General features: G+C 38.2%; 1 protein-coding gene across 1 annotated transcript in view; it reads left to right on the top strand.

The window, feature by feature from the left end:
• Positions 1–10910, top strand: part of LOC126416543 (uncharacterized) — a 65169-nt gene extending 54259 nt beyond the window's left edge. The window contains exon 5 of the mRNA XM_050084291.1: positions 10428–10910. Within this exon, the coding sequence (XP_049940248.1) occupies positions 10428–10443 (16 nt within the window). The 3' untranslated portion in view covers positions 10444–10910. The remainder of the gene's footprint in view (positions 1–10427) is intronic.
• Positions 10911–12808: the final 1898 nt, after the last annotated feature.

Below are 12808 nucleotides of genomic sequence, written 5' to 3'. Positions count from 1 at the left end.
CATTTTAGTGAACGCACATTGATGTCTTGGCCAGCAAAAGTGCCTTATCTGTACACACTGGAATTTATATCCGGCGCCAGGTGCTGGCCCGTAAACCACCATCCCGTAATTTGCGGGAAATGCTTGACTTCTGCATAGAAATCTGGTGCCACTGCTGTACTGCATTGGAATAGTGGAACAACGTGCTATTGAAGAGGTAGTCGTAATGTTTTCTGCTCATCGTCGTACATTTGAGTGCTTACAAACATGAAGTGCACAACGTACACTGTCTCATGAAAAGTTCAAAAATGGTTCAAATGGCTCTAAGCATTATTGGACTTAACGTCTGAGGTCATCAGTGCCCTAGACTTCGAATTACTTAAACCTGACTAACCTAAGGACTCACACACATCCATGCCCGAGGCAGGATTCGAACCTGCGACCGTAGCAGCAGCGCGGTTCCGGACTGAAGCGCCAAGAACCACTCGTCCACAGCGGCCGGCCTCAGGAAAAGTATTTGGACACGTATTAGCGGACATTAATATAGGACTAAGACCTTCGCCTCTATGACAGCTTGAACTCTGCTGGGGTTTGAATGAGGTGTCTGACTGTTGAGGAATGTCAGCCCATTTTTCCTCAAGGGCCGATACCAGTGAAGGTAGTGGTGGTCTAGGATCGGGACTGGACTGAGTCCGACATTCTGACTTATCCTAAAGTATTTCACTGGGTTCAGGTCGGAACTGTAGTCAGGACAGTCCATTTCAGGAGTAGCTTAGTTTATGCGAAAAACAAAAACAATAAGCGAGTATTAACTTCCAATTCCATAACTTCTGTCTAACCTATCTTTCGTTACAATTTTTTACACACTACGTTATTGCTTTAGCGTTGAATGTCCTGTATGAATAGATATGGAATTCCAGTAAAACGTATTTGGTGACGTTATCTACCACTAGAGGTATCATATGTCTCTGCAGCTATTGGAGTTTGTAACTGTGGTTTATTGCTGGCTGCAAAAATTTTCATTCTTAATCTGTGCGGTGTCTCCGTTAATATTCGTCGTACAGAGTGTTTTGAAGAGTCGCTGAACTTTCTTCGTCGAGACAAGTAAAATGATGTATTTGTATTTTCTGTGAATGTATTACACCGCATAAAAATTAATATTATCCGGAATACAATGTGCTTTCAGTCAAGCTTTCTCAGTCATCCTACTCAATGCTGTTCGCCTAAACCTGTCAATGGGTTTACCCGCTTTCACCGTTCCTACAAAAGTTTTCTCCCCACACCATTCCGTACACTGGTTGTAACTCTTCGTGCTATGTCTCGAGACCAGCTGAAACTAAGCTCCACCTTCGCGTTCGTTTCTCGACAAAAGACCTATCGGATCTCAGCTGCATTCTGTCATTAGTAAAGTCACAACATCACACTTAGAATGTCCAGACATCACAATAAATGATAAACTTCATCCATCTCCATTTGTGTACTTTGCAAATCATTACGAAATGCATTGCCACTATCTCGCGCATTCTATCGGTTTTACCCTGTTCGAAGCTTCATTTACATCTGCTCAGCTTTGATGGTTTCGTTCAGAACATTAAAGGTTAGATTACATTACTATTTGTTTCACAGATTATGAATATAACACTTTGTAATGATATGGAACTAGTCAGTTTAAAAAAACGTTTCTTTACACGCCATAATTCAAACTTTTTTTGAAGTTGTGAGATTAATAATTTTTATCTAAAAATTTGTCTATTGAGTAGAAGGTGTTGTCATCCAGAAATTCTTTTAATTTGCTTTAAAATGTTGGTTGGCTATCTGTCAGACTTTAATTCTGTTTGGTAAGTGACCATAGATTTTTGTGGCAACATAATTCACCAACTTCTGTGCCAAAGTTAGATGTAACCCAAAGTTGTGAAGATCAGCCTTTCTCCTACGGTTGTAGCTATGCACGTTGCTATTGCTTTTGAAATGGGATGGGTTATTAAATAACAGAGTTCGTACATGAATATATATATATATATTCCCTTGAAAAAGATATTCAAACACCCTTGGTGGGATTCAGACTGTGAAAATGCATTGGAAAGGAGAAAAAAGGCATTTCAAGAATATAACAGTAAAAAATCACAAGAAAGTCTACATTTATTTAACGAGGTTAGAAAAAAGGTTTCAAAATCTATTAGGCAAGCAAAAAGGAAGTACACAAAGGCACAACTGGATGCCATAGAAGAAAATTTCCAAAACTATAATACAAGAAACTTCTACAGAACTTTCGCAGATAAAATACGAGGATATATCCCTCAAAATTTATGTTTCAGAAAACCAGATGGTAAATTAGCCCTAACAAACCAGGAAAACTGTCAAGTATTGTCTCAATATTTTTCTAACCTACTAAATTGCTCAGAACCTAGTTGAAGGTTTCCCAAAGAAATCTGTGCCAACACTCAACCGGATTCATTACCACCAACACAGGAAGAAATCAAATGTCACATTAAAAACTTAAAAAATAATAGAACATCTGGCGAAGATGGCATTGTTGCAGAGCTATTAAAAAACCTAGGACCAAAGACGTTGCAAGAGCTCACAAAAATAATAACAAAAATATGGGAAACAGAAAAATTACCAGAGGATTGGAAATGTGCCCTTATTCACCCGTTACATAAAAAAGAAGACAGAACAAATGTCAATAACTACAGGGGAATCTCACTTTTACAAGTCACCTACAAAATTCTCTCAACATGCCTGCTGAAAAGAACACAAGAACAGCTGGAACGCCAAATTGGTGATTATCAAGCAGGCTCCCGCCCCGGTCGCTCATGCATAGAACAAATATTTAATTTAAAGACAATATTAAAACACAAAGCAATTAGAAACGCCCCCATAATTTGTACATTTGTAGATTTTAAGAAAGCCTATGACTCAATTGACCGGCAATCTTTGTTTAACATTTTAGAGGAACTTGGACTTGACTCCAAAACACTAAGGCTTATCAAAGAATCACTGACAGACACTGTATCTAAAGTTAAATTCAGGGGGGAAATCTCTGAACCTTTTCTCATAAAACTGGAGTACGTCAAGGTGACGGGCTATCTCCACTTCTGTTTAATATAGTCCTGGATAAAGTCATTAAGGAATGGGAAAAAGAATTAAAAAATCAATCCTACTGGAAACCAATCCATCTTGGTAGAACCAAAGACAACGTGGAGATATCTTGTTTAGCATTCGCGGACGATTTGGCCATACTTGCAGATGATGAAGAAATCGCCACCAAACAAATAGAGATCCTTAAGGAATGCGCAGATAAAGTAGGTTTACAAATTTCGTTTCAAAAGACAGAATTTTTCTGTACGAAATTCCATATACACAGTTTGAACACAAAATATGGAAAAATAAATAGAGTAAAACATTTTAAATACCTAGGTGAAATTTTGGAGCCAACCGGAGGAGAGAAAGTTGCACAGAAGATCAGACAACAGAAAATGAAGAGAGCATATGGTATGACACATGAAATATACAATAAGAAATGCATCTCCTCGAACACAAAAATCAGACACTACTGCGCAGTAATTAAGCCAGCAGCACTATATGCTAGTGAAACGCTCACACTCCACACAAAATGTGATTTAGAAAAAATACTAAAAGAAGAATACAAAATTATGAGAAAGATTTTAGGTCCAAAATTAACAGAAGAAGGATACCGGATACAATCAAGAAGAACCACAGAAACTATATCAAACCTGGCAGCAGACATAAGAAGGCGAAGATTAAAATTTTATGGACATGTCACTAGACTTCCCCCCACACGACTCACCAACAGAATTCTCACTTACATAGAAAAAGTCAAATCAACAACACCATGGATTAGCCAAGTAAAATTAGATTTACAAAAAGCAAATATTGAACTTAAAGATGTCAAAGATAGAAAAACTTTTAGAAATAAGGTGGAAAAGTGGATAGTATTGTCGGAGAAGGAAGCACTAAAGAGACCAGGAACAAAATGGACAGAAGAAAGAAAAAGAAAACATGGAGAACGAATGAAAGAAGTATGGAAGAAACTACGTCAGAAAGCTTTGCGTGATCCCTTTGTGTCCATTCGCGATAATGGAGCTACTGTGACTATCCCTAATTCCTTAAATAAATGTCTGCCAGACGTTCTTGGTTGGGCTCCTGCTATTATTCTACTTGCAAACTGTTGTGCAACGAACACTTTTTCCTTAATGACGAATTATCCCAAAATATGATGCCATACAAAATTAGCGAATGATAAGAGGCACACAAGCCATTTTACATATATGTTTATCGCCAAAAATGCAATAACCCTAATAACATAAGTAGATGAACTCAAACGTTTCAGTAGATCAATGTGTTTCTTCCAGTTCAATCTCACATCAATGTATACACCCAAAAATTTGGTATAATCTACCTATGCTACAGGCGCCTGTTCAAACGTTATATTTATTAATGGTGTTATGTCATATACTTCACAGAACTGTATATACTGTGTTTTATCAAAATTTAATGAGAGTCCAGTTGCAGAGAACCACTTAATAATTTGCTGAATGACATTATTTAAAATTTCTTCAGTTATTTCTTCTTTGTTGGGTGTGATTATTACACTTGTATTATCAGTAAAGAGAACTAGCTTTGCATCTTTGTGAACATAGAGTGGCAAGTCACAAATGTATATTAAGAAGAATAAGGGACCAAAGATTGAATCTTGTAGGATCCCATTCTTGATACTTCACCTGTTTGAGGGATCTGCTGATTTTTACACATTGTGTGAACTGTTTATTTCAGCTTTCTGAACTTCCAGTTAAATATGAATTAAACCATTTGTGCAATGTTCCACTCATACCAAAATACTTAAGCTTATCTAGAAGAATCCCATGATTTACACAATGAAAAGCCAATCAGAAAACACAGAAAATCCTAGTTGATGATATTCAGTTATTCAGAGCATTTACTATTTGATCAGTGAACGCATATGTAAAATTTTCTGTTGAAAAGCCTTTCTGAAAACCAGCGCATTTTGTTAATACTTCATTTTTACAGATATGTGAAGCTGCTCTTGATTACATTACTTTTTCAATCAATTTTGGATAAGCGGTCAGTTGAGAGATTGAGCGGTAGTTGTTGGCATCATACCTACCCCCTTTTCCGCAATGGTTTAACAATAACATATTTCAGTCTATCAGGGAAAACGCCTTTTTCAGTCACCTGTTACATATGTGGCTGAGAACCATACTTATCTTGTGGGAACAAGCTTTTGGTACTTTGTTGAAGAGGTCATAAATTCCATGTGAACTTTGATTCAGAGTGAGTTTATGATTTTCCTCACCTCAAATGGAGAGGTGAATAGAATTTCAGTTTTATCAGTTTGCTTATGTATCACGTCTTCCATATATAGTTTTGCTTTTCTAATGAACATCTAGACCCTATTTTCTCCACAAAATTTAAAATAGGATTATTAAAAATGTTTTCAACCTCTGACTTTGTGTTAGTAACCTTCTCATTCAGTTTGATGGTAATGCATTCATACTATGTTTTAGACTGCTCTCTTTCGCTTTCAACAGTATTCCAAATTGTTTTAATTTTACTATCAGAGTTAGCAATCTCAGAAGTATTACACATACCTCTTAACTTTTTAATAACTTCCCTTAATATAGTACAGTAGCTTTTATAATGTATGACTGTTTCTGAGTTATTACTCTTTCTTGCTATTAGGTACAGTACCATTTTCCAGTCACAAGATATTTATATCCCTTTACAAAGTCATTGTTTTACATGGTTTCTTGCATATATATTGGAGAAACTGTTTTCAAAAATACTTGCAAATGTATCATGAATTAAGTTATATTTTTAATTAGCATCAGGTTCCTGGTGCACCTCATACCAGTGTAACTACTGCTAGCTTTCAAAACCATGAAAATATTATCCATCAGTGTGCTGCTTTCTGGGCACTATCTGAGTAGGGAAATCAGTAACAGATGTCAAATTGAGAGGACTGAGTAATACTTCAAGATCATTCTTCCTATCTGAGTGTTTCAGAAAATCTACATAGAAATACCCATAAACAATACTTTGCTTCCCTCTGCTTGACAGATAGTACAACAAGGAAACCAAGTTTTTCAGAAATAGTCCGTTACATCTGTAAAATTACCATTATTTAGTTTAAGCTATTAGTCACATGCTTCTATATGAAGGTTTATACAAATTTTTTTAGTTACTAGATTTTTCAGCCAAAGGTAATGATTAACATATATGGCATCTTTGGTGGTAATTTGTACATCAAGTAAATTCACCAAAGGGTATCTCACCAAAGTTTGTATTCCATCTCATTCTGTACAGCCATATAAAAAATCTCTTGTATTAGCATATGTATAAATGATAATTCAGATACTTATTGATTGCATTTACAAAAGTTCTTACTTTAGTAGTTGGTTTCATGATCAGTCATTGTTTATTTCTATCCTCTTTCTAAGAGGATAAAATTTTATATACTTTGTTAGTAATTTTTAACTACCCCTATCATTTTTTAAAGTTGACCTATATATATATATATATATATATATATATATATATATATATATATATATATATATATATATATTATTAATACTTCGATAACCATCCTAATTATTATTTTGAATGTAATTTCTTTGTAACTCACTCAAATATTTGTATCCTATGGCACTGTTGATATTTTTCTAATAATATTCCTATACTGTCCATAGCTCATAGTGTCACAGTAGCATTCTTGCTTCCCAAGCGTAGGGTCCTGGGTTCGATTCCCGGCGAGGTCAGGGATATTCATCTGCCCTGAAATGACTGGGTGTTGTTGTGTCGTCTTCATTATCATCATTCATCCCCATTCATCCCCCATTAGGACCTTGCCTAGTACAACAGTGCAGGTCTAACTTATCGTTCTGCTACACTTTGTCAAGAAGCATGGTACTTCATTTCCATTTCCATTCCCATACTGTTCACTTGTCATTAAAAATACAATTATTTAGTCTTAGCACTTTTAATAGCTCATGATCCCTATAACTGGAATGAGTATACCATTACATTTGTGTATCTCATGCTCCTGTACTTGCAGCTTCCAACTGTAGCCTTCAAATTTGTTTTTTAATGTGATACACCCCTGGTTTAATCTCATTCTTACTTTCTCAATCTCTTTCAATAATTTTCAGTTTGTGACATTGAACCTGCTCTCACCTCTATAAGCACTCTTTTGATACAACTTACTCATTTTTATAAAAAATAATCTGACTTCATTTGAATTAATATCACTCATGCCGCTTTTGATCACAAGCATCATCAATTGTGATGACGCTCTCTTTAGCAGTTTTTGTGAATAAAGAATTAGTATTTCTCCAGCGATAATATAGACAAACTTAGCTCATCATGAGTCCAACAGTGGTCTTTTAAGAAGAATAATTGGTCTTAAAACCTCCATTTAATTTTAATGGTTATTTATACAGATGCACACACACACACACACACACACACACACACACACACACACACACACACACACACACACACGCACGCACGCACGCATGCACACGTGTGTGTGTGTGTGTGTGTGTGCGTGTGTGAGTGAGTGTGTGTATGTGTGTGTGTTTGTTTGTTTCTCTCCTATTAAGCAGTGACTCAGACTGTATCTCTACCGCGTAGCTAACATCCTACCTACAAAACTAAGTGTCAGTACCTGTAATTTGAAACACTTCTACCTCAGTTCCACAATACGAACTGTTTGCAGCTACACGGAATTCCCTGGATGACTGTATACATATAAAAATTCGATACGTACACAATATTTCTTCTGTGTGATCAAAATCATTTTAACTTATCTCTGTATCCTCTTCTCTCAGTTGTTCACTTATTTCTTCTCCCTTCTGTGGTCCTGATAGAGTGCGCTACTGGCCATCAAAATCGTGAAAACTGTAACAACAATAAGGTGGCATGCAACAGATATCGTATTAGCATGAAGTGTACTATATGCAAGTGATCATCAATTCAACACAACCACGCAAAGTATATAAGGAAAAAGTAGACAGTAATTTTCTCATTCAGAAATCAAATTTGAATATTGGTTGTTAATTTTCCGATTCATAAATCAGATATGAATGTTGCTTGTTTGTGAGGAAATTGGGTTATGCCACGTGTATGTAGAAGGAACGTCACATAGTGCCTGTCAGAATTCGGCAGCAGTACGATTGTGGCCTGTCATTCTGTGAAAGTGCTGCATGCATTGATCATTCGTTAAGATGCGACGACTGTAATGTGAATACAGTATCACTGTGTTCAGAACTACCATATTCAACGCCATAACAGACCTCAGCATCCCCATGTGACAAGCACCAGTTAAGAGAGACATAAAATGGTCACTCGGCTGTGCAAGATCGTGCAGCCACGTCACAAACATTCAATCAGGAAATGGCTTGTTCACTGCTAGACAAGTATCCAAAAGGAAAAAGCAACGACTAACTGAACACTAAGGACTGACAGCATGATGACCATTGTTGTGGCATCAATTGATACAACAGGAGACAGAGTGTGAGACAGATGTGCCGACTGTGGTGCCCCCAACCATAAGACTGGGAACAGCGGTGAGAAACTGGCGTCTTTTCAGACGAGCCCCAATTATGCATACAGCAACGCGATAGACGTATCTGAGTTTGGGGACTCTACAAAGAACGAACGATATCACGTTACATTTTTCATAGGCTCAGAACCTGGTTTGGTGGTACGCGATGCCACTGTGTACACACCACGATCACTTTGGGTCTGCATAAACCATTTCATTTCTGACATATTAAGGCATGTCTCTGTGCCCTGTATTCGAAGTCACGTCATGTTCGAGAATGTAACGCAGATATTTGCATATACACGCATGTAGTACGCATCTTGCCAGTTTGATGTTTGCTGCATGACGCATTAAAGGTGCTGCTATTTTAATGGACAGCAGTGTATTTTCCGTCGTGTAATAGTAAGAATACAAATTTCAAACAAAGTGCCGAAAGTGTAGCAGCGATTGTTAAAACAATGAAAATTGCGATTTAATTTTATTGCAGTTACACAACCATTTTCAGACTAATTTAATATTCATTATGAGGTGGCATCATCAGCAGGATCGCCGAAATAATTCCTTCTAGCAGGTGTAAATAAGGACAGAAAGCGAACGAAATGTCTACATAAAAGAAAGTTAATGGATGGAATTTAGGTTCGTTCAAATGGCTCTGAGCACTATGGGACTCAACTGCTGTGGTCATAAGTCCCCTAGAACGTAGAACTACTTAAACCTAACTAACCTAAGGACAGCACACAACACCCAGCCATCACGAGGCAGAGAAAATCCCTGACCCCGCCGGGAATCGAACCCGGGAACCCGGGCGTGGGAAGCGAGAACGCTACCGCACGACCACGAGATGCGGGCCTGGATGGAATTTAGGTGTTTCGAGGTGAGTAGTTCTGTGTTTACGTCGGAAGAGAACGGGTGTAGGCCCTCATTTGGGAGGAGGGAACAGGGCAGATAATGACTGACAAGTAGGGTAGATTTGTGAGATCATGCCATAGTCTCAGAGGGGAAGGCTATTGAAGTTGTGGTGTGAAAGCTTGTAGAATGGTTGGGGAAAGTTGGACATGTTGGTAGAAGCTTCGGGCAAACGAGTATGAGAGACACAGTAGGGCGTTTGGATTCAGTCCATAATAACTAATGCACCCACAGTGCGTTCGAAAACATTTTTCACAAAAAAATGCACAAGTACCTTCATAAATACTAAACATATTTAGTGTGACAGTAAACTGGAATAACACGTCTAATATGGAAACAGATATGTAAGGCCTTGGAAACATCTTTGCAATGTAAATATCGTGATAAAAACCCATCCGTCGGACCTCGAACGCCACGTTAATACTGTGCAGCTTCAGACACCAGTCAGCAGTGACGCATATTCCCGTCAGATCACCGAAGCTGTCGGGCTTGACTAGAACTTTAACCGTCCGAGTCTGCCGAGCGCTGTTTGCGAGCCGGGTGCACCCAGCTCTTCTGAGATCAATTGAGGAGCTACTTGACTGAGAAGCAGCGGTTCTGGTCACGAAAGCTGACAACGCCCAGTAGAGAGTGTGCTGACTACATACCCTCCATACCCGCATCCCGTGACGCCTACCGACTGAGGACTATGGGTTGGTACGGTTGGGTCTTCCGAAGCCTATTTGGACGGAGTTTAGTTTAGTTGCAGTCACGAACCCCCAAGGACATATGGGAACCGGTCTTTCACCACAAAGCGTGACAGGCGCAAAAACTGCTAATGAAGAAGTAACAACACTGTCTCTAACAAATGCAGTCGTATTACACTCTCATTTCATACATGTTAAAGTTATTGCGGAACATATACGATCAAACTAAATAGGGATAATGAAATATATTTTTTCTATTGTTCCAGGGGTCGAAGAAAATGAGGCGTCGACACCACTCAGGAGCAGCTCGCCACGACGCTACGAGTAACTGTCTGCCAACGTTCTGCTCTCCGCTAGAGTTTTTCATCGTGTTATATCTGGCTGACACTTCGTACGTGTGTCGTGGTTCTAGTGTGTTTAACATATTACGAACTCTCATTTTTCATCGTGTCTCCTTCTACAAACAGAAAACGAACTAGGTTCTGTAAAACAACAAAAATTTCGCTATAAAAATACATCTGTGAGTGTGTTCAGTGGGATATATGACATAAGTGAACATACTGCAACTGCGTTCTAGCCAAGTGTTAAAAGTACACTTATAAAGGGGCAGACACAAGCACTGTTATAGAGCAACTAATTACGAACCATTATTAATTCTCACATGAACCATACGTTTTTGGTAGTTGGTGATAAATTAGAAATTGTCGTGTTGAAATTGACTCACATTTAATAAATTCTGAAAACTGAAATTCATTGGTAATAGTAAAAATTAAGACAAATGCTTGTATAACTTTTGTAATAGAAATATTTGTCTTTAAATTTTAAAAAAAAACATTTAGCATGGCATTAAGTGAACATATCGTCTTGTGAGAGTACAACTATGTTCATGGGCTGTACCATAACAGCAAGCATTTGCATACCGTGACAAATGAATGTTTTCTATGTGCTTCACAGCAAATGGATATTTCACAATAAATCGTCAAAAGGAAAAAAACCAAATCATTTCAAATGATGTCAGTGCTTTAGGAAGCCAATTATTTCAGACAACATAGCGACTTGCAATGGACTGAAAAACGTGTTTCGCAGAAGAACAGTAGGAGAACCATTAATTACATCGTAGTTAGGACTGAGGGAGCGACGCGGGTGGGGGAATCAGGGGGCATCGCAGTGCCCACTCTTGACGTTTATGCCGGGCAGCTGTTGCACCGTCGCTTTATGAGGAATAACTATACACTGGGCAAAATACGTGTTAATTCAAAGTTCACAACTCCTTCGACCAAATGTATTGCGGGTGACTCAATGACCAAATGTGAATGACGTTTTTGATACGAATACTTGGCAGCTCTATTGGAAAGTGATCCGTATACCGAATGCTTTGACCTCTTATTTTGAATGGCGTCGTACAGCATATCTAAAATAAAAATTACACATGTTGTTGTTGTTTTGGTCTTGAGTCCAAAGACTGGTTTAATGCAGCTCTCCACGCTACTCTATCCTGTCCAATCTCCAAGTAACTACTGCAACCCACACCCTTCTGAATCTGCTTACTGTATTCGTCTCTTAGTCTACCTCTACAATTTTTACCCTCCACGCCTCCCTCCAATGCTAAATTGGTGTTCCCTTGATGCCTCATAATATGTCCTACCAACTGATCGCTTCTTCTAGTCAGGTTGTGCCGTAAATTCCTCTTCTCCCCAATTCTATTCCGTACCCTCTCAATAGTTACATGGTCTACCCATCTAATCTTCAGCATTCTTCTGTAGCACCACATTTCAAAAGCTTCTATTCTCTTCTTGTCTAAACTGTCTATCTTCCATGTTTCACTTCCATACATGGCTACCCTTCATACAATTACTTTCAGTAAAGACTTCCTAACACTTAAATCTATACTCGATGTTAAGAAATTTCTCTTGTTCAGAAACGGATTCCTTGCCATTGCAAGCCTACATTTTATATTCTCTCTACTTCGACCATCATCAGTTAATTTACTCCCTAAACAGCAAAACTCATCTACTACTTTATGTGTCACATTTCCTAATCTGATCCCCTCAGCATCACCTGATTTAATTCGAACACATCCCATTATCCTCGTTTTGCTTTCGTTGATGTTCATGTTATGTGCTCCTTTCAAGACACTGTCCATTCCATTCAGTTGCTCTACCAAGTCCTTCGCTGTCTCTGACAGAATTACAGTGTCATCGCCAAGCCCCCAAGGTTTTTATTCCTTCTCCCTGGATCCTACCAGGTGGCTTTCTCTGTCATTTCTTACACCCACTCCATATTCACCTACTACTTTTCCTTCCCATCCTTCTCCTACAGTCGAATTCCAGTCCCCCATTACTATTAAGTTTTCGTCTCCCTTAACTATCTGAATAATTTCTTTTATCTCATCATACATTTTTATTCAATCTCTTCACCATCTGCGGAGCTAGTTGACACATAAACTTTTAAGACTGTAGTAGGCGTGGGCTTCGTGTCTATCTTGGCCACAATAATGCGTTCACTATGCTGTTTGTAGTCGCTTACCCGCGCTCCTATTTTTGTATTCATTATTAAACCTACTCCTGCAGTACACCTATTGGATTTTGTATTTATAACCCTGTATTCACCTGACCAAAAGTCTTGTTCCTCCTGCCACCGAACTTCA

The sequence above is a fragment of the Schistocerca serialis genome, chromosome 1 (assembly GCF_023864345.2).
Source record: "Schistocerca serialis cubense isolate TAMUIC-IGC-003099 chromosome 1, iqSchSeri2.2, whole genome shotgun sequence".
In the NCBI taxonomy this organism is placed as follows: domain Eukaryota; kingdom Metazoa; phylum Arthropoda; class Insecta; order Orthoptera; family Acrididae; genus Schistocerca; species Schistocerca serialis.
Note: the sequence above shows the minus strand (reverse complement) of the source record. Positions and strands in the feature narration are given on the sequence as shown.